Source organism: Geospiza fortis, unplaced genomic scaffold (assembly GCF_000277835.1).
Source record: "Geospiza fortis unplaced genomic scaffold, GeoFor_1.0 scaffold317, whole genome shotgun sequence".
In the NCBI taxonomy this organism is placed as follows: Eukaryota; Metazoa; Chordata; class Aves; order Passeriformes; family Thraupidae; genus Geospiza; species Geospiza fortis.
In genome coordinates, this window is record NW_005054398.1 from 1,426,324 (window position 1) to 1,447,118 (window position 20,795).

Consider the following 20,795-nt stretch of genomic DNA (forward strand, 5'->3'; position numbering starts at 1 on the left):
TTTCCTCCCAGGAGTAGCAGCGAAATGTCCCGTCCTGCCTATTTGGAAATGGGAACAAATTGCTCCCCCGCCTTACCTCGCCCATCGCATCCCATATATAGTCATATCTGCGGTCAAATGGCAGGCGGCAGCGAATGGGAAAGCTGTGCCTCCCAAAAAAACCCGGGGGGCAGTGAGAGAGGGAAAGGGGTAGGGACGAAAGGAGGAGGGAGGGAGGGAAGAAAAAAAAGCCCTTTCCAAAAAAGTATTGGATGTCTTGAGGAATGCAGTCAGCCCCCTGGGAAAGTACATATCTGTGAGGCGCTCGCTGCCCGCCGCTTGCATTCGGCCGGCGTCCCGTCCCGCACGGATCAACCCCGCCCGGCAGCTCCGCTCCGCTCCCCCGGGGCCCGCGTCCGGACTCGGGGCTCTCCCGCAACTTTTCAAGTTTTTCTTTCGGAAGGAGTTCGCGCGGGGACGCGCCCTAGCCCACCGCCGCCATGGATGCCATCAAGAAGAAGATGCAGATGCTGAAGCTGGACAAGGAGAACGCCTTGGACAGAGCCGAGCAAGCCGAAGCGGACAAGAAGGCAGCGGAGGAGAGAAGCAAGCAGGTCTGCACCGAGGGCCCGGGCGCAGCGAGCGCCGGGGCGCAAATCTTTCCAGACTATTCTCTTTTTTTTATTTCCACACCTCTTCTTCCCCCCTCACCGTACTTTGTTATATTCCACCCCCGCGCCCTGCAGAACTGGTTGAACTTTCCCTGAGGCAGAGCTTCAGCCTGGCAGCCGCCGGCTGGAGGTTCCCGGGGTGCGGCAGGAGGTTCTTCCCCCTTCCCCACCGTTCCCGCTGGGGAGCAGGGCCCTGGGACGGCTGCGTGGCCTCTGTGCCTTTGTCACAGGGGGACGGCTTAGAGAGGCTGTCCAGAGCGCCTGGTTAGCACTGGGCAGATGTGCGGCGCTTTGGCAAGGGACAGTGAAAGCTGTGTTCGCCCACTCCAGCATCACTCGGCAGATGTGTCCGATTCGAACTGCCCTCCCGCCCCTCTCCGGACACATGCTCCACTTTTTTGTCCTTCTCCAAGCCCCTTCCTTTACACCTGGGGCTTCTCGATTCAGGGAGGGGGATGCATTGATTGCACGTTTCTGGGAGATCCGGAAGGAGGAGGGAGAAAGGAAGAGTGATTTTATGAATTAATTTCAGTTTTCTAAGCCAAGGGAGAAACATATTTGTGCATTATATTTCCTCTTGTGCACCTAGTTAGAGAATGACATTGTGCAATTGGAAAAGCAATTGCGTGGGACGGAGGATACCAGGGACCAAGTGCTGGAAGAGCTACACAAGTCTGAGGACAGCCTCCTCTCCGCAGAGGAGAATGCTGCCAAGGTATCGTGCCCTTGCTGCAAGCAAAGAGGATCTAACTGTCTCTCCTTCTTTCTCTCTCTGTCTGTCTGTCCTTTTCTGTCTCTTCTGCACTCGCACCTCTCCGTTTGCACGATCACGCTGCCTGCTGCACCTTTTCCCGCCCGCCCTCCCCTCTCCACCACTTTCCACCCATATCACAGCTGGAGGACGAGCTGGTGGCTCTGCAAAAGAAGCTGAAGGCCACTGAGGATGAGCTGGACAAATACTCCGAGTCCCTTAAAGATGCACAGGAAAAGTTGGAACTGGCTGACAAAAAGGCCACAGATGTAAGTTACCCCCATCCCTTTCACCACAAACCCAACAGAGAAACCGCACACTCCCTCTGCTCAGGACAGCCTGGACTCCTCCTCAGCAGCACTGCAAAGCCTTGCTGAAGGCAGGGTCCAGGCACCTCCTGGACAGGGAGGTGGGAAACACAGCACTGCCTCCCTGCATGAGGTTTGCACACTATCAGAGGTGTCTGATTGGGTTTCTGCTCACTTGACGTGTGCTTTTTATGTGTACTTGCCACTCTAGATGTGAAAGTAAAGAAATGGTGATTTATCTGTTCAGGTGATGGGTAAAACAACTCAGGGTGGAACAACACTGTCTTGATAGTGAAACAGAAGCAGAGAGTTAATAGTGAGTAGGTGCAGGAGAGGGAGATCTAGAAGAGCAAGGGCTGCTAGTTCTGATTTCAAGAGAGCTGTTCCTAGGTATGCATGTGTTAGAACTGCTGGTAGATACTGGTTTGGCTCACTAGTTCCTGAGATAAAAGGTTCTCTCCTGTTTTTTTGGGGTTTTTTTCCCCCTTGGAAATCAGTGGAACTGCTTTACTTGTCAAAGAAAAGTTCAGTCTTGTGTGACAGAAGATTGCCTGGAAGATGATACTTGCTAGTTTTGCTGTTCAGAGGACAGGGATCTTGGGAGCAAGCTGGGAGATATATATAGCTCAGCACTTTATATGGTAATAAGGCAAGAGCTTGTGCCTCTCCCAGGCCCTCATCCCTCCCACCTGTCTGTTCCTGACATGCATTTAATGGATCGCATGCATGGAACCATAAGAGTCTGTGTAGTTAAGGTCTTGGTCTCTATTGCTGCTGTTGGACAATACAATTCTCCTTGAGTAAATCTCAGGTCTGAATTACAGGATTAGATGATACTACAGTATTTCCAAAGCAATGAGCCTCCTTTTCCTATAGCTCAGCTTTAAAAGTCAACCTCAAAGCCAAAATGGAACGGAGTTGCCACAAATGAAGCAAGCAAAGTATTTCAGGGGAGGAAGGATACTTTCAGAAACGGAAATGTTACAAACAACATAGAAGACACCATGCTTTTATCTTATTTCTAAAAGGCATAAAGAAAAAAAAGGCTTCGTTTCAGTATGGCAACATAATTGTAGAGCTTTGAAAGAGATCCCAAGAACTTAACAAACAGAAGTGTTCAAAGGAACAGGGGAGAGGGATCCGTGTATAATGTGGATCAGATGTCTGCTCTGTGCAGGCTGCCATAGGAGAGGCAGCTTCCTAGCAGGACATTTATTTAGCTTGTTCAAAGGAACCGCATATAGATCCAAGGGAGATATTCCTTATATGGAAAAGTATGCAGACTATTTGGAAATAGCTTGCCTTGGATGAAGACTGGAGAAATGCTACTAGATTCCCTTTCTGAAACTAATGATCTTCCTAACTAATCCCCATGCCACCTGCCCCTGCTGGAAAGCAGTGTTTCGAAGCTAGTTGAGGGCAATTTTATTTGCAGTCTTTCCTGAGGTGGAGGGTGGGAGAGTGTCTGGCTTGTTTTCATTGAGGTAAATGTCTTATTTATTTGTATGCATGGAATATGTTTGACAGTTTAGGGATGTATTTCTCTTTTTTTGGCAATGAAGAGTATATTTGGGGCATTGCAGTTGCCCCAGTATTTACCTTATTCGTTTGGATAGTTCCAAGCCTTAGGAAAAGGGCAGAGGCAGGGAGGGAGTGTCGGCTCGCTGGGATGGACTCGCCTTTCACTGGGACGAGAAAATCTTACCTGTCCGGTGTGACTCATCTCCCAAAGCCAGACACATCCCTGGAGCCACCCCACCTGAGAGGGGGCGGCTGCAGCCCCCTGTCCCCTGCCCGTGTCTCAGGAGCCGGGCGGGGTGCAGCAGCCTCTGGCGGGTTCCTCGATGGCATTTGGTGACATCGCTCATATGGGGCGGTGTGGGGGGGAAGCGGCGGGGCCGGGCCGGGCCGGCCGGGGCAGCTCGAGTGCTCTGCCGCCAGGCGGCGCTGCTGCCCCGGCACATCCGCCGGGCAGGACCGGCCCGTCCCTAGGACGGCTGGACCATCCTCCGTCCCCGCCCCGGTCCCAGCCCGGTGCCGCAGCCCCGCCCCGGAGCGCTGCGGCGCGGGGGGACTTCCGGGGCTGCGGCGGGCGGAGGGAGACGGCGCGGGCTGGGCGAGGTGCGGGCATGGCGGCGATGAGCTCGCTCGAGGCCGTGCGCAGGAAGATCCGCAGCCTGCAGGAGCAGGCGGACGCCGCCGAGGAGCGGGCGGGACGGCTGCAGCGGGAGGTGGACCAGGAGCGGGCGTTGCGGGAGGAGGTAGGGCCGCCCCTCGGCCCGGCTTGGGCCCGGGGCTTGGAGGTGCGGGTCCCGGGGCGCGGTGCCCCGCCTGTCTCTCCGGCCGGGGGGCGGGAGGCCGCTTCTTTCGCCGCCGTGCCCGACAAGGCGGTTGTTACCTGCCGGGCTGGTGGTTGTTACCTGCCGGGCTGGTGGTTGTTACCTGCCGGGCTGGCGGCGGGGCCGGCCCGCGGCGCTGCGTTCCCGGCTCGGTAACCCGAGTGCTGCGTGGGCCGGGCCCAGGCGAGCGCGCCCGGAGACAGCACTGGGTCTGCTGGGCAACAGCAAAACCCCGAGCTGGAGTGAGCTCGGACTTAGGCGAGATGTTTGAGATTACTTGTTTTGTATTAGGCTATGAGCAAGGTTTTATGAGGTGTTGCTCCCCACTAGTCCTAGTTCTCGTATCCCATCCAAACGAGTTCATTTGTGAGGGAAGTCAGCATGGCGACTGTGGGGAAGTACGCAGGAGTGCACCTGAGAGGCCACGGTACCTGACAACACCCCAACAACCCCAGTCACTGAACATCTGCAGTGTGTGCCGTTCGTCAAAGCTGCTCGCCAAGAGGGGAAAGGAACAGTAGGCTTGGTTTTAGGCAGAGGCAGGATCAGGTGTGAGCAGCACAGGCTTACACAGCAGAGAGATGTAATTATGGGTGGCAATCACAATAAAAAAACCTGATAGGGCTGTTCTTTGCCTTATCACTGACCTTTGGGAGTTCCAGCAGCTGTAGCTGAATGTTTCCTGCTGTAAAATGTACAGTGTTCTTTGAGGCAGTTTTAATGTCTCCAGTGGTTGCGTGAAAACAAAGCAAAAGAGCAAAGCTCTTGTGTAGTTTATTACAATAGAAAAAATTGTGATTATTTGATTTCCTTATAATATGGGCCTTTCTACACATTCTGGGCAGTAAGTTCAAAAGAAGAGCCTCCTGATTACTTGCAGGTGATCTTCCTTCTGGAGCAAAATATGGCCACTTGTGCTTGTGTAACTATTGCATTCTTGCAGATCGCTTGGCATATCTAGTTTTTTCAGTGAAGAGCCATAACTCATTTCATAAGGGTTTCTGTTTTTCAAAAACTTGTGTTTGTTTTCTAAGCTTTGTGGAGTAAAGGACACAAAAATTCCTACTTTCAGTAACATGTATTATTCTGACCAGCATATTAAGGAATTTCTATTGAAAAGGAAAGTTTTGCTGTTAACTTTCGTGGCAGAAGGGATAGTGCTGGAGGAGTGGTTACAGCCTTCTGGTGAAGCCTTCCCTTAAGAGTTCAGCTACATTGCAGTAAGGCTTAGGACCCTACAGGTTAATGTTTGTCTCTTCCTTGGAGTTGGTTTATGTGGATGATGTGGAATTCTGCAGAGTACATTTACATGGTATTTAGGTTTTTATGTGGAGGGGTCAGTGCTGGGGTGAATAAAGGCTGAAAAAGCTGAACTCCCAGGCACATGTAGACGTGTGCTTTTTCTGCAGTGCTGGCTACAGATGAGGGGTTTTATTGTTGCAGCTGTATTTCTGCATGCTTGAGGAGGGAGGCTGTGAGAGCACTGCAGCAAGCGAGCTGAGGTGTGAATCTGCCCCTTCCCTCAGTGTAATGCCTTACATGTATGGCATGTGACTAGCTAGGGTTGTTAGGTGAGGGTTTTCTTCTTCCTGTGCAAGGTACAAATATGCAAACAACAGAAAAGCTACAGCTGTGGCCAAAACGTAGCACAGCCTCCAGCTTTTGATTGTTATACCAGATTGTTAAAAGCTTCAAGCTGTGATTAGTAGCCATTCCCTTAAAGAAGAATCTTGGTTTGAGTACATGCATCTCAAGGGGCTGTTGGTAACCACTTTTTCAAAACGCATTTTTCTTCCTCCTTCTGGAAAACAGAATCTCCCTTATAATAGTGATAATTAACACCCAGTGGTAACTTAACCATGTCAGCACTCATTGTAAAAATATGTGGTGTGTAAGTGCCACGGCAGAAACGTGGGTTATGTTTGCATGGTAGCAGTGGGAGTGCCCCGAATGTCACTGGGGTTTTTTCCTTCCTTGCCATATAAGGAGAGAAGTCCTGCTCTGCAGAAGAGTAATGGGGCCATATAAGGCTGATTGGTAAATCCTTAGTGAGTTACTGGAGCAGGAAGTGAAAACTTGAACTTTAGTCACTCTGTGTTTTGAAGCACAATTTTATGCTCTTATCATGATGAGCAGTCTTGACATGATAATAATTAACTTGAACATTACAAATTTCCCTAGGGTAGCCTTTATGAAGGGTCATTTTCTATCTTAAATGTGAAAGTTCAAATTCTCACTGTTTTAAAGCCAGAAGTCCAAAACCAGAGATTTTGAATACTTCTTTTTGATTACATAGCTAAATGGTTTATATTTGGATTAATGTGGATCTCTAAGGATGAAGTCTCTTCTCCTTCTGGTTCTGTGTTCACTGCCAATGCATATTAATGTTCAAAGATATAATTGCTTCCCTGTTCATGTGTTACTTCCAGTCATTCTAGCTGGACATTGTTACTTTTGTGTCAAAGGTTATTTTCTGGTCTGTAAGTTATTCTTTTTGTGTTATGAACAGCAAAATCTTTGATATGGACAACTCTATCCAGCTACTTCTGGTTAGAGAAGAAAAAGTACCAAACTGATACTTTTGGTATCCACTTTTGCCAGAGGGTTGGTTTTCCCCTCAACTAGACGTCATAGGAAATTCAGATGTGTACTTCCTCACATACAGCAAATATATATCATATATGTTTTCAGAACTAATTAAGCGTTATTCTCTGAAGTAATAAACTTTTTAGAATAGTTACCCTTTTATATATACTTTGTGGTTAATATAGTTTTGAAAGAAAGTAAGTTTAATGGTGAGGTTACCACAAGAAGGCTGTTTTAGAACTTACTCTGCAACTTAGGCCAAGTGCAGGTTTGGAGCTGTAATATAGAATAGCTTGTAGTGATAAGAGGCAAATGAGTTGCAAGTGTTGTACAGAAAGTTCAGTGAACAGGTAATTCAAGAAAGGCAAATTTAGGGGAAGATTGAGGATGGAACTATGGGAGGAAAAAAAAAAAGGATGTTTTAAGGGATTGCTGCCTGTACTAGGGTCCTTGCTGGTGCCTTTTTTGTCCACTCTTGCACAGCTTGCTTGTAAACAAAACCTCTGGGTGTTGGGGCACTTTTTAAATGTTCTCAAACTCTCTCTGTGGCAGCTGTCTCGTTGCACATGCTGATCCAGGTGTGTTTTTACATGTTTACACTGAAGCCTTCTTACAGGACTCAAGGAAATGTCGGGACAATTCTTGCCAAATACGGTGAAAGGTCATAAATAAAAGAATTGGGGTAACAGAAGAATTGAGTAATTAGCTTGTGTTGGTTTGATTTAAAAAAGGGATGGTCTGTAATGAATGTCTGCAAATACAACAACAGAAAATATTTGGGTAATGGTGCATAATTCTTCCTGTGCAGTTCTTTCTAGTACAAATTGTACAGTCCTTGATGTGCTTCGTTGGAAGCAAGCATTAATCACTTTTTTCCTCTGTTAAGCAACAACTTCACAATTCAATCTCTGTGTATGGACTTTCTAGTGGACAAAGTCAGAAATGACAAAGTACTGTTAAGTGGCACTAGCAGGTAACGGGGTAACCTTTTACAAGGGAAGATGTGTGCCTTACTATGAATTAATTTCTATTTTTCCTGTGCTTAGGCTGAGAGTGAAGTAGCTTCTCTGAACAGACGCATCCAGCTGGTTGAGGAAGAGTTGGATCGGGCTCAGGAGCGCTTGGCCACTGCCCTGCAGAAGCTGGAGGAGGCTGAGAAGGCTGCAGATGAGAGTGAAAGGTGGGTGGAGCCACACCTGGATGGATTGTTACCCTTATGACAAAGATCATAATTGCCAGGGTGTGGGTTAGGGACATAAATTAAACCACTCCTAGGTCTCTGAATATGTGTAATCTGCTCTTCCTTTGCCTACGTGGACTTCAGTTACAGCTTGTCTGTAGAAATGTCCAAAATATCTGGGCTTGGATTCTTTTCCAGTTATGAAGATGAGATTTAAGTGTGATAGGTCTTTTGATGTATCATTCACATCCTGGGAAAACTGCTTGGCCCAGCCCAGACTTCTCTGGTTGGATGACAACTCCTTGTGATACTCTTGTGCTGTTAGGTGATTCTTGCTTTCATTGTGGGTAGAAAATCTCACCTGGAGAGTAGTGAAGTGCTTGAAGAGGCTTTGGTTCTCCTGTTGGCAAGATTGGTATGTGAAGGTGAGCAAAGGAAAGAGGCTGATAATTCCTTCACATTTCCAGAAGTCAGTAGTGTAAGTTAGGAACTCAAACTTCGTGACTTTGGAAGATCTTCTGTCTTCTTCCAATGGTACTTTATACCTGTGATAGAACCTTTTGTTCTGAAGGAAACCCACACATTCTGCATGTGTACTTCTACCTTACTAAGAATGGAGTCTGTTGAAAAGAAATTTGCCAGAGACTCACAGTGTGTTTTGAAACATTTAAGGTAATTTTATATCAGACATGTGCAACACACAGTGTTTCTTGTTATGAAGGATTTCAGTTTTGCTTTTAGAGAGCACAGGGAGCTTCTAGGGCTCTGGCATGGCAAAACCCAGGGGAGTCTGGCCCATAGACATGGTTCTTTTCAGTTCTGCAAGGGTTCTAACATGCTGTTGATGAGTGTAAAAGCACAGATGTTTTCAGTCTTATTAGGTCTTCAGAAGCAACAACCTTTGTTAACCTTTCTATAAGAGGAGTTTTTCCTGCAGTTTAAAATGAAAAAGAATTCTACAGCTGAATTACAGTAAGAGCTAAACAAATCACACTTTTTCTTTCTTCCTAAGTCATGTTTTGTTCTTTGAACTTCTGAAATGTAAGTGCACAGGATTAAATCTCTGGTGTAAGGACTCATGTGTCCGATGTGCTTCACTCACCTGAATACCACTGTCTGAAAGTCACATACCACAAGGAGTAGAGCTGGAGATAAACTGGCAAGCCCTGAACCTTGTATTTCCTGTTTTTCACGTTTTTCAGAGGAATGAAGGTCATTGAAAATAGGGCCCAGAAGGATGAGGAGAAGATGGAAATCCAGGAGATCCAGCTCAAAGAGGCTAAGCACATTGCTGAAGAGGCTGACCGCAAGTATGAAGAGGTCAGTCCTTGAGTGCAGGTCATCTCTCTCTGAAGCCCATGAGGCTGGGTCTGTAATTTTTGTTTTTCTCTTTTGCCTTTTAAGTTCAAAAGATCACAAACACCCCTCTCCACAGCTATGGAAGGAAAATCAGGCACTCAGATACCTCAAGGGACAAGGTGACAGGAGATCTGAGCTTAGATCTTTCACTAAAATGCTTGAGAATATTCCCTAAGCTCTTAGGGAGAGAAATATTTTTCAGTTGCCTTTTGGTGAATGAAAGGGAGGTCTTGAAAAATGTCAATAACTAAGTCTCAAATGAATAATGAAGATATCATGTAATCAAAACTTATGTGTTGACCAAGAAATGAAGAGACCTGGCCTCCTGCTTTGTAGGTTCTAGAAGCAGGTGAGGTGCAGTGCAGCAACATCCCTGATTGTGCCTTGCCTGTCCTTGCAGGTAGCTCGTAAGCTGGTGATCATTGAGAGCGACCTGGAGCGCGCTGAGGAGCGTGCTGAGCTATCAGAAAGGTAAGTGTGCAGCTGCCCTGGGATCTATGTGAGGTGCTAGAAGAGAACTATAACTGCATGAAACGTTGGCAGCACACTGTGTGTTCAGCTCCAAGCTATGTTTTGCTCATTTACTGTAATGGTTGAGACAAACGGTCAGTGCCAAAGTAAATGTGTTCTATGTGCGTGCGCGTGTTTTGTCACTGCATGCTGTACCTGCACACTGATTTTGTGAATGGCTTTTGTGCATTTCATGTGTTCACTAACAGCCAAGTCCGACAGCTGGAAGAACAGTTAAGAATAATGGATCAAACCTTGAAAGCATTAATGGCTGCAGAGGATAAGGTACTGATACTAATAAACAGTTTTTAGGTTTAACTGCAACCCAAGTGTTTCAGCTTCCATAGCCAGTTAGCTCACTCAGTAGTAACAAATAAGTCCTTGCTATGCTCTTTACTCTCTCTTTGCATCTCGCTTTGGTGGTTTTCTTTGGTCTCTTTTTTTGTTTATTGATTTTTATCTTTAAAACTGATCTCCTGTGCAGCCAAAAGAAGCTGAACTGTCTCACGTGTAAAAGCTCTGTAAATGTTTCTGTGTAAGCCAAGAGCTGTAGATAAATTTCTGTCTGGTCATTGTCTTAATGTGCACTTGAACTGGTATTTGGCATCACAAAGAGCTGCTTTCAGTCTGTGATGGATCAGCTGCTTTTGAGGCCATTCTTTTGCCCTGTAATGGTTTTCATTTTTCTCTATCTTTCCCCCCTATTTTCTCCTATTTCTTTTGCTTGACTGAATCTTCCATCCTCCCCTTTCCTGCCTTACCTCCGAAATAACAGCAAATGTGCTGAGCTTGAAGAGGAGTTGAAAACTGTGACCAACAACCTGAAGTCGCTGGAGGCTCAGGCTGAGAAGGTAGGCTAGAGACTTATGTGAGAATGTGTCCCTTACACTGTCATCTGGCCTATGGGGTTTCCTTTGTATGCCAGTCACTTTGCAGCATTTCTTCAGGGCTGTTGTCAGTAGAGGCATTTGGCTTTACTACTCAATTCCTATTTGGCTCCTACTGGAACATAGCATGTCTTGTCATTCCAAATAGGTCAGTATTATTTGGCCACACGTTTTGTTGAGTATTCTGACAAGATTAAGCGTTAATTATAGAATGTCCCTCAGAATGGCATTGTATACTAACATTTAATTTCTCCAGAAGACATTCCTCTTTAAAACGGTAGTACTAATTTCTTCTCAAAGTTCCCACCATATTGCACTGGAATGTAACTCAAGAAAAGTTTGACTCTTGTTATAAACCACACTACCACAGCCTTCCAAGTGGAATTAATTTTGTTTTACCTATAACAATTTCTTGTGTACAGATAATCTGTTACAAGAGTTTCAAAGTGAGGGGTTTTGGGTATATTTAGAATACCCATCTAATACCAGTGATCCTCTGTCTAATTACAGTACTCACAGAAAGAAGACAAGTATGAAGAGGAGATTAAAGTTCTGACTGACAAACTGAAGGAGGTAAAATGAAAGCTGTTCTTTGCAACATATCTTCCAGTCCACCTTTGATTCTTTTAGTATAAACACTACTTTGATGCTGTAAGGATGAACATACCATTTTGGAAACAGTTTACTGTTAAATATCTCCCCTAGAAATTAGTTTATATTAGCCTTATTATTTGTCTCCTCTCACTGTGCTTTTTTCCTCACTTGAATTATTTCTTTTCAACTCCTAAGTACTGTGTGTGTTTCCTAAAGTAGTCTGCATTTGTCCTGACTGCAGGCTGAGACTCGTGCTGAGTTTGCTGAGAGGTCAGTAACCAAGCTGGAGAAGAGCATTGATGACCTAGAAGGTATGTGGGGCTGTTCTTCTATTTACTGTGGAAATACATATCCCTTATTCTTCTCTTGTGTGAGAGTTTTTATTGTTTTTTTAATACCCAATTCTACTGAGCTGAATTGTTCTGCTTGTATAAATGGGTCTACCTAAAGAGTAGACAAAATATTTTCTAAATGAAATGTATTGATGTCTTAAATGCTTCAGGTGAACAGTGTTTTGCTCTTGCCTGTTGCTTTTTCTCTTATGTTCTCAAGACTCCTTCCATTTTTTGCTTTATACTCTTCTATTTGGAAGTATATAAATGTTACAGATGACAAGTGTTATTATCATCTTAGTAAAGAGCTGATGAAGAGTTGCATTATGTTTGCAATAGTTAGGAATGTAGCAAGCTAACCTAATTTATTGCTGTGTTAAGTGTGGGTTGGGGCAGGCATTTTGTGACATAGACCAGTTATTGGGGTTTGGTAAAGCTAATAGATTGTATACGTTATCAGAAGGATTATTCAACTTCAGAGGTTTGTTTGTAAGGTTTTGATAAATCTGCCAGAACTGCAGCAGAGTAGTAGAATGTGCTTTCTGCCTCTGGAGAAAACAATTCAGTAGGACTTTGTAATTTGAAGTTATGTGGAGTTGGCTATTTAGAGGCATTACACTAAGTGTAGGATTTGAAGAAGCTAAATTGCATGGTGTGGCAGGCTGGATTCTGCATGAAGGTGATGAAATGCCTAAGTAGCTGCTGAAAATTATGATCCCTGACTCAGGAAGGAAGCAGAGAAGAAAGATAAGTGTTTAGAAGGAACAAAAATTGCTGTAAGAAGCTGAGTTTGACATCACACAAACCAGAGTGATTAAAAAAAAAGAGTGGTAGAAAAGGCTAATATCCTCCTTGAGCCCCATTTTTGGATCTTTTCTCCCTAGCTCTTGTGTCCCCTCTTGATTAAAACAAAAAAGCATTAAAACAAAAATCCAGGGCAGAGAAACATGGATTTTTGCTTCTTTTGTACTCTCTTTTCTTGCTTTTCTGTATATCACAGGTTACCCTGTTGGCAGTGCAGTTAATGAATTTGTTGCATAAAACTGTTCACTATTTTCTTGCATAGAACTGTTCACTACTCTCTTTCTTTTATTCTTCTCTAATTTTATTTCATTTTGTCTGTCACAACACTTCTTTCTGTGCACTCTTCCCATTTCCTGTGGCTTCTGGATGGTACCCCCATGCCACCACCTCCACCTTCCATCCCATGATCCTGCTCCATTTCCTTGCACACCTCTGCTTTTCCTGGGGGAACACCAGATGAGCTCTATGCTCAGAAACTGAAGTACAAAGCCATCAGTGAGGAGCTGGACCACGCTCTCAATGATATGACTTCCATGTAAATGTCCTCCCAGCCTGTGCCCGCTGCTGCTTCCCTGCCCTCACTGATTGCGCACTTCCACCCTTGTGAAATGATGCTCCCTGTGTAGCGGGAGATGCTTTCCTTTAGAGAGAATAGGTGTACAAAATACCATGAACAATTGCTTTACCCTGGCAAAGTGTGGGTGAGTGTTGTGCCAAGCCTGGTAAATACTCATGGTGATTTTGTAAGCTTGTGGTTACTTTTTGATTCTGTGTCTGCAATCCTTGTGTCTTGTGGTTGCCCTTTGTTTGTGGCTCTGTGTTTATCCTTTCAGTTCACCTCTGTTCAAATGTTATCTACCAGGCCCATCATGTTTGTTTTACCAAAGAAAATTGCTGTGGTACGTGTTGCATTCAGAGCGTATTCCTTTGCCTGCTGTCACGATTTTCACTCTGGCAAAGTTCCTGCAAAAATGTCAGAGAAATTTAGATTTAGCTCTATTCTCTGTTAATGACAGTAGAAAGTGTTTATCTAAATTTTCATAACTGCTCTGAAAATTTCAGCTGTTATCACTGAATTCCATGTGTGGAAATGGATTGAAAATACCTTGTCATTTAAACCCATAAAGGCAACAATTGAATTGTAGGTTTCTTCTGCATGTTTTCTGGATAGCAGTAGGAATTTTATTTGCATACACCAAAAATGTGGCAATACCAACTTTAGTCATAAGGAGAAAAATAAAGAGCGGCAGGAAAGTAGGAGAGTCAACAGCTGTAAGGTGTGACTGCTCAGTGCAGTGTTTGACACAAAGTGACTCTGAACAGAGGTCAGCTGTGCCACCTCCACCTTCCCATGCATGAACACTGCAGCTGACATGGGACAGGGGAAGAGCTCTGGCTCTCCAGTGCTTAGGAGGTGCAATGTTTAGTCCCAGCATTCCCCTTTGGAAACCCAGGCATGCTTTCAACATAAGGTTTGCTTATGTCTTAGAGCTTGAAACGGATTTTGTTTCCACCCATATTTTAAATGGTTTTTCTTCATGTTGTTTTTGTCCCCATGTCTGTTCATTACTTTCCTCCTTCTCTCTACCAACATTTTAGTAGAGGTCTCATGTTGCTTGCTTTGTATGCTTTGATTCTTTGTTTTTAAATTCCTCCCCGACATATGGTTTTGCTTAGTGGTTTATCAAGCAAATGGATTTCTTTTTTCCTCCTCTTTATACAGAGATTACAATATTTCTTCAATTTGGGATATTTCTAAGTGGAAAACAGACTTAAAATTGTAGTCTACTGGTATATGAGGACGTGACTGTATCATTCCAGTCCCAGCATGGTGTGCTGTTTCTCTAGCATAGTCATCTCAGCATGCTGGGCTCTGCTGTGCCATTGCTGCTTTTTTGAAAGTCTTTACTGCACCTTTTTTCATTTTCTACCTTATCTCACTTTTTCTTTTCATGCAGATAATTTTCTTTGCTTCAGTTCTCCAAAGACATCTTCATCGGGTTGGATAAAACATCTTTCCAAGCTTTGGATGTTTCATGGGCTCATTGTCCTGTCTTCTAGCTTAGTTGACTCTTCCTCTATCACCTGTCTCAGAACATGCTCTGTTTGTGCTCTGCTGTACAGAAACTACATTTCTCAATGTAAAATAAATATCCCAGCTGTATCCCTTTTGCTATTCCTTTGCCTTTTATTTATTTAAGTAACTATTTAAGTTATTAATAAAATTTGCGCTTTTATGCCATTAGGGATTTCATTTTTTGGTGTTTTCATTTTTTAGCTGAAAACACTTTTGCCTGAAGGTTGACAATGCCAAGCCAGCAAGTGCAGTGTGTGAAAACTGACAGTTATTATCTTAGTTTTTCTCAAACTCTGCTGCAGATAAAATGACAAATAGATGTAATAGGAACTCTTCCAGTTGTTATTGTTAGGTCAAAATTTGCAAGGTCACTACTTCCTTGGGGTCATTGGTCGTGGGAGCATGGCTGAGGGAGCAGTTACATCCTTGATGTAACCAGATTTTTCACTTTAAAGCCTGAAATCTTTTCCTAGCTTTATGCTGAAGACTTCTTATCTTTATTTAAATGTCTTTGTTTGTTAACTTGTATATTTGAAACAGATTTAAAGAGGCAGCATCATAAACTTTAAATTATTTTTTTCATCCAAAAGTAATCCTTGAAATGTCTTGCAAAAAAGGTTTTCCCTCTTTCACACCTCAGTTATTCAGCAAAGATGATGCTTGCTAACATTCTGGGTTTTTACAGTATCTTTTTCTTGAGTGGCATGATAGTATTGGAAGTTCATTGGGGAGGTTTCAGTAGCTTTTCACTTGTGCTTAGTTCAGACTTGTGAGTTTGAATTGCAGACTCATCAGAAATGTTTCAAAGCTGGAGTAGGAAAATTCTAATGAGTATGCTATTAATGAAATTACTCTGCTGCAAAGTGGAACATCATGGATTTCAGGTTTCAGTTGTCACTGTCTGATCAAGGATGAAGCATTAAATATTGACATCTTGTGCACTTTTTGTATTGTTATTTGCAACTAGGGAGTTTATTGCCTTATTTTAACTTTATTTACATCACAGTGAAAGAAGTTATTTTCCAGTTCACATGGAAGCGAAAACCAGATTGATTTCTGGTGATACTATATATATTGATTGATTTCTGGTGATACTCTATATATTGCTAAAGTTCCTAAGTCACCAAAGCTAAATAAATTCATTATACCATAGCTGAACTGTAGTTTTTAACTTTTAGAATAATGTAAATGTCTCTTTCTTGTTCAGCTTCAAGATTATTCAACAGTGCAGTTGAAACTAGATTTTCTCCCCTCCTCAAAACTTGTTTTCCCAACAAGGCTTGGGATGGATGCATGCTCCTCCTAGCCTGCCATCCTTGGATAACTTTTTGGCATATCCCAGTTTTCTACCTAAGACACATCCTAGTGTTGCTGGCTGGAGGCAGAACCCCAAATCCAGGATATAAATCAGCAATCACAGACAGTTCAAGTAATAAAGTTCAGTAACTTACCAATCCTCAACTGACACAGTAAGTGGCTGTGTGTGAAGGGTAACCAGATAGAATGGGATATATAAAAGTGAACCAAATATAATGGGATGAGCATTTGTAAAATGACTGAGGTTAATAGCTTCACAAATGCAGGAGTAGGGGGTTGTGGTCAACTGTAACTTGTCATCTGAGCCAGAGTAAAATATGCTACAGCAGCTCCAGCTTCTTAATCTATTGTGTTTAGGTTCATTGTTTTAGCAGAGTTTTTTGTCCACTCAATTCCTTGCAATACTGGTGTTTCTTAAGAAAAGTAAACAAAAAAGCAAAATCCATTGTAGGAACCTGTCAGTTTTTAACACAGTGATTTTAAACATCAGTATTAAATTTTTGCCTTTTGTGTCAGTCACACATGATCAGCTCTGCACTGAGGGATGACAGATTGCTGGACAGAGCACTGGAAATGAGCAGTGCAGTGCAGAACCCCAGGAAGCTGCATGCAGAATTCCTGGCTGCTCCTTCTGCTCTGATCTTCACTCCAGGGAGCTGTTGTGGTTCCCTGCTCTGGTGTGGCTCAGCACTCCTGTCACCCTCAGTTGTGGAATTGTACCTGCCCTGTCTAGCTGGTTTTGTGCCTGAGGCTTCTTCCCAGGAGTGCAGGGCTGGCTCTGGGCTCTGCTGGGCTTTGCTGGCTCTGCACAGAGCCAGAAGTCCCTGCTTGGCTGCTGGGGCTCCTGCAGAGCCAGCCTCTGCCTCTGGAGCAGATGGACACATGGCCCATGGGAATCCAGGACTCACTGTACTCTTGGGAAGTGCCTTCCCTGCTTTACTGGGGGATTTAGTTGTTTTGGAAGTTGAGGAATAATGTAAATTTCTGCCTCAGTCAGAGAGGAGATTTCTGTGATGATAATAAGAGTAAGTTCACGTAATTCATTTTGGAATAACAACTATATACACTTTGCTAGACAAAGTGAAATTTTAGTTACTCTAAGGCTTTGTTTTTTTCCACATATATGTGACATTATCATGATGAGAGGGACAAGATCCATTTGTTACTGGTGCAGGATCAGAGCTGTGAAGTGTCCTGGCTTTACTGAGCTGGCTGTGGGAGTCTGGGCTGGGGAGGAAGCTGGGAGGAGTTGCTCACCATGCAAGCATGTCCTGCAGACCAGCTCACTGCACAGCTTTGCCTGTGCTGTGAACAGTGCCTGCAGGGGAAGGGGATTCCTGTGGAAGCTGTTAGGCAGCTTGTGGAAAAGAGTCAGAAACAGTCATTTCCTGTAGGGGAATAATCTGGGATCAAGAGGTCAGGAGTGCAGTTATTGAGAAGAGCATGGACAATTTGAGAGCACAAGATAGTCAAAAGCCATTGTGGAACATTTTTTTCACTCTGCAGAGCAACTCTCACTTAATGTGCTGTCACAACATGGCTGTGGCCGTTCTGTTCCAACACAAATTGTCCTCTCTGTTTGCTGTTTTTGAGCAAAGTGTTCATCCTTCCTTTTCATTTTCACCAAATGTGAGTCTGTTTTTGTACAAAGTAAAACTCAGCAACTTAAAGATATCAACATGTGTGGATTCCAGTAACACCAGTAATATTTACCTATCAAAAATAACATTTCAGCCCACCAGACTTCCTAGGAAAGGAGTATGGGCTGAGCCAGACCTGGTGGTAGTTGCCTACTGGCATCTCCCCTGTTGTTACTGATGCTGGCTGTGGTGCAGTTGCTTTCTCTCTACTGGCAGATGAGGTTCCACTACACTTTAAATAGTTTGCAAAGAAAAATGGCACACATGAAACAATTTCACACACTGTACAGAAGAGTAAAGTAAGACTTAGTACTACTAGGAGTATAGCTGCAGTTCTTCCATTTCTATTCCAGTTTTGTCTCACAGCTGTTCCCCACAACAGGATTCTTAGCCAGTTCTTGCTATGGTACAATAGCTGTCCTTGGAGTAGCTATTCCTAGAGTTCTAGAAACAGAGGTAAAATGTTTCTCTCTATGTTACTGAACTGTCTGTCATGTGACCAGTTTCTTTAGTAACTCTTATTTAACTGTTTTCTCTGTCTAATCTGTCTTCATTCTGCCTCTTTTTTCCCTTCTAACCTGCTTGCTGCCTGTACAGACCAACTCTACCAGCAACTTGAGCAAAACAGTCGCCTAACTAATGAACTAAAGCTGGCATTGAATGAGGATTAAACTTTAGTGGGACTATGTTGTTAACTTGTTTGAAACCACCTTCTTCCAAATTTCCTTGAAAAATGAATCAGTAATTGTAGAAATAAGCAAGAAACTTAGAAATTTTTTTTTCCTGTTAATTCTGTGGTAAATTAATGAAAGAAATTCTCTTGGGAAAATATGGAAATGCTTCTTCTGGATGAGGCTTTTCATTCTGTGTCTGCTCACCTATTTTGGAGGAGCACTAAGCTCTTCTGCTGTGCAGTAGCTTCTTTCTACTTAAGTAAAGAGCTACAGCATTTCACTAACAGTATTCAAAAACTAACAGCCTGTGTTGCAGAAAGGCACTCAGTTTATCCAACATGAATTGGCCCTAAGATTTTTACCACAGTGAGAGAAAAATATTCACTAGAATTCATATTTCTGTATTTCAAAAGCAACTTAAAGGATACTACAGCTGTTTTGTCTGGAGACTTTGATAAGATAATTTTGCCTTACTATGAATTTGGCTTGTATTTGACATTAAAAAAAAAAAGAATGGGAGCTCCATCTGACAATACTCAATCAGTTAAAGGTATGCTTGCCTAGTATGAAGTTACTATTACTGGATCCTGGTGGGATGCACCACCAGAACATTATGCTCATTTATTGTATTAACTATGTGTGTTAAGTGATTGTCCTATAAAAGTGTGCATGCAACATAAGGCTACTAACTTTGAGTGAATTTATTTTCTAGAAGAAATAAATTTCTTAAAGGTCACTTCACTGAAAACTAAAATAGTTTTAATTTTTTTGTTCTTTGTGTTTTTGAAATCTATGAAACTATTAATTGTGTATCTGCAAAGAACTTATTTTCTTTATTGCCTACTTAAAAAAAAAAAAAAAAACAAAACTGCTTTTTTATCTCACCTATAAGCAAAGAGTTTCCAGAGCATTGTGTCTCTCTTGGCAGTGCATTTTCTTCACAAATGCAGCTGTGAACAGTTCCAAACTTGCATTACTTGCTGTTTGTTTTATTAATTTGGAATTCTCTCTAGTTGTGTTATCTGGAAACATTGATATTTATGAGCATGCACATTTCTTAACTTTCTAAACCCTGTGAGAGAAATGATGATTGCATGCCTTCATGTTCAGTGCCTCCAAAGAACTGCTATTCATGTTTTAATTTTCTAATCCCACAACAGAGAAAGTGGCGCATGCCAAAGAAGAAAACCTTAATATGCATCAGATGCTGGATCAAACTTTACTGGAGTTAAACAACATGTGAAAACCTTCTTAGTGGCAACCACACTATTTGTTTGTTTATTTTTACACCTGCTTGCCGTGAAGCCCCATAAACATGTTTTTATTTTAGTTTCACCACAGTCACAAGAACATCTGCTAAATTATGGAACAGGGGTCAGGGAAACACCAAAATGGGCAAGCCATATGCGGGTTAAATGACATTACATTATGGTTTAAACGTGCCATTTCCCAACAAAAATGTTACCTACACTTTGTAGAGAGTTCAGCAATTTGGTATGCTTAGTCTTTGAAGAATCCTGGCTGTGGCAGAAAGTGTCCCACCTCAAGTGCCAACTACAGTTTTTACACAAGAAGAATGATTCGTGTTCAAGAGAGATCAGGTGGAAATGGTGCTATTTTGAACAAAAGGTTCTACTTGAAGTCTTTTGTTTGATATCAGACAAGTCAGGAGTTGTCCAGCACAGTAATTTATTTTTATCAGAACTTGACTGGTCGGTGAGAATTTGGACTTTCTGTGCCTTCTAATTCAGTAAAACGAAGATATATAAGCAGTGGAGACAAGTGAAGGCTTCTGAAGGTTTTAAATTGTATTCTTGCAACTCAATACAGAAGTGTAGGTCAGCATTTCACCTTGAGTTTTCATTCGATTGTATTTTTCATGTTGAAATGAAAGATTCAATAAATTCAGGACAAAACATTAATTTGGAAGAGATTGTGTTAAAATGTATTTTATTTGTGGGGATTTGGGGTAGGGGAGGAATTTTTAAACTGATATTTGCCTCACTTTTTTCACACTTTCTTTGAGCAGTCTTAAAAGTATACCTGTATGTAAACATTGTATAATGATATGAAATAAAATGCACATTTTAGGACATTTTGTAAATCTTGTCCTCCTGTGGTTTGTTTTTCATCACATCAGTTTCCTGTGCATCCCTGTGTGACCCCTGCATTGTGCAGTGTCTCTCATGCTGTGAATCACTGTTAACACACTGGCTCTGAGTCTTTGCTGTGTTGTTAGGCCCAGGTATGGAAGTGGGGTGCTTTGGACAGATGTGGATGTGCAGCTCTCAGAGGGCCCTTTGGGGGCCATACTGCAGGAGCCTGTCCCTGTCACTTCACTGCATGCCCAGCTGTGTGCAGGAGGCAGTTATCCCATAGCAGATGGTAGAACTTTCCAGAATTGCTCATCATTGACCAAAATGGTTTTGGTAAGACCATTGCAGAGCTCTTTGGGAATTGAGTCCTGAAGGGCGTGCTCTTGGAAACATTACCATCTATTTGTATATCTTACCTGGTAACATGAGCTAATTTCCTTCAATACACTGATAAACCTTTGAAAATCATGTGTCATGTTCAGAAGAGGTACTTCCACTCAAGTTTTCACTACTGGTTGCTAATTTCTACATATGTAGGTGTCTTTATTTGAATTGTTAGGTCTGTCAATAGGCAGCTTCAGGACTTGAAAAATAATTTTTTTTGTCCTTCTTTTTCTGTAGTATATTGCTGAAAGCAGATGCTGTCCATCCCTCTAGCAGCAAGGAGCTTGGTAGGAGACAGGTACAGATA

General features: G+C 43.1%; 1 protein-coding gene across 20 annotated transcripts; it reads left to right on the plus strand.

Moving 5' to 3' along the window:
- The first annotated feature begins 249 nt into the window (after window positions 1-249).
- On the plus strand, window positions 250-20,112 carry TPM1 (tropomyosin 1). Of its 20 annotated transcripts, none has more exons than XR_265428.2 (10): window positions 250-593; window positions 1,240-1,365; window positions 7,681-7,814; window positions 9,017-9,134; window positions 9,574-9,644; window positions 10,459-10,534; window positions 11,081-11,143; window positions 11,406-11,475; window positions 12,757-13,001; window positions 14,259-14,471. XR_265428.2 is itself a non-coding variant. In XM_005425866.2 (10 exons), exons 1-10 carry the CDS (start codon window positions 480-482, stop codon window positions 14,260-14,262), a joined length of 855 nt encoding a protein of 284 aa, XP_005425923.1. In that variant the 5' UTR covers window positions 250-479; the 3' UTR covers window positions 14,263-14,471. The 20 variants fall into 20 exon arrangements, 15 of the variants coding, with proteins under 15 accessions (XP_005425923.1, XP_005425926.1, XP_030916886.1 ...); XM_005425866.2 differs by having other exon boundaries at window positions 12,757-12,835; XM_031061026.1 differs by lacking the exons at window positions 12,757-13,001; window positions 14,259-14,471 and adding exons at window positions 1,545-1,670; window positions 19,169-20,112 and having other exon boundaries at window positions 252-593.
- The last annotated feature ends 683 nt before the right edge of the window (window positions 20,113-20,795 follow it).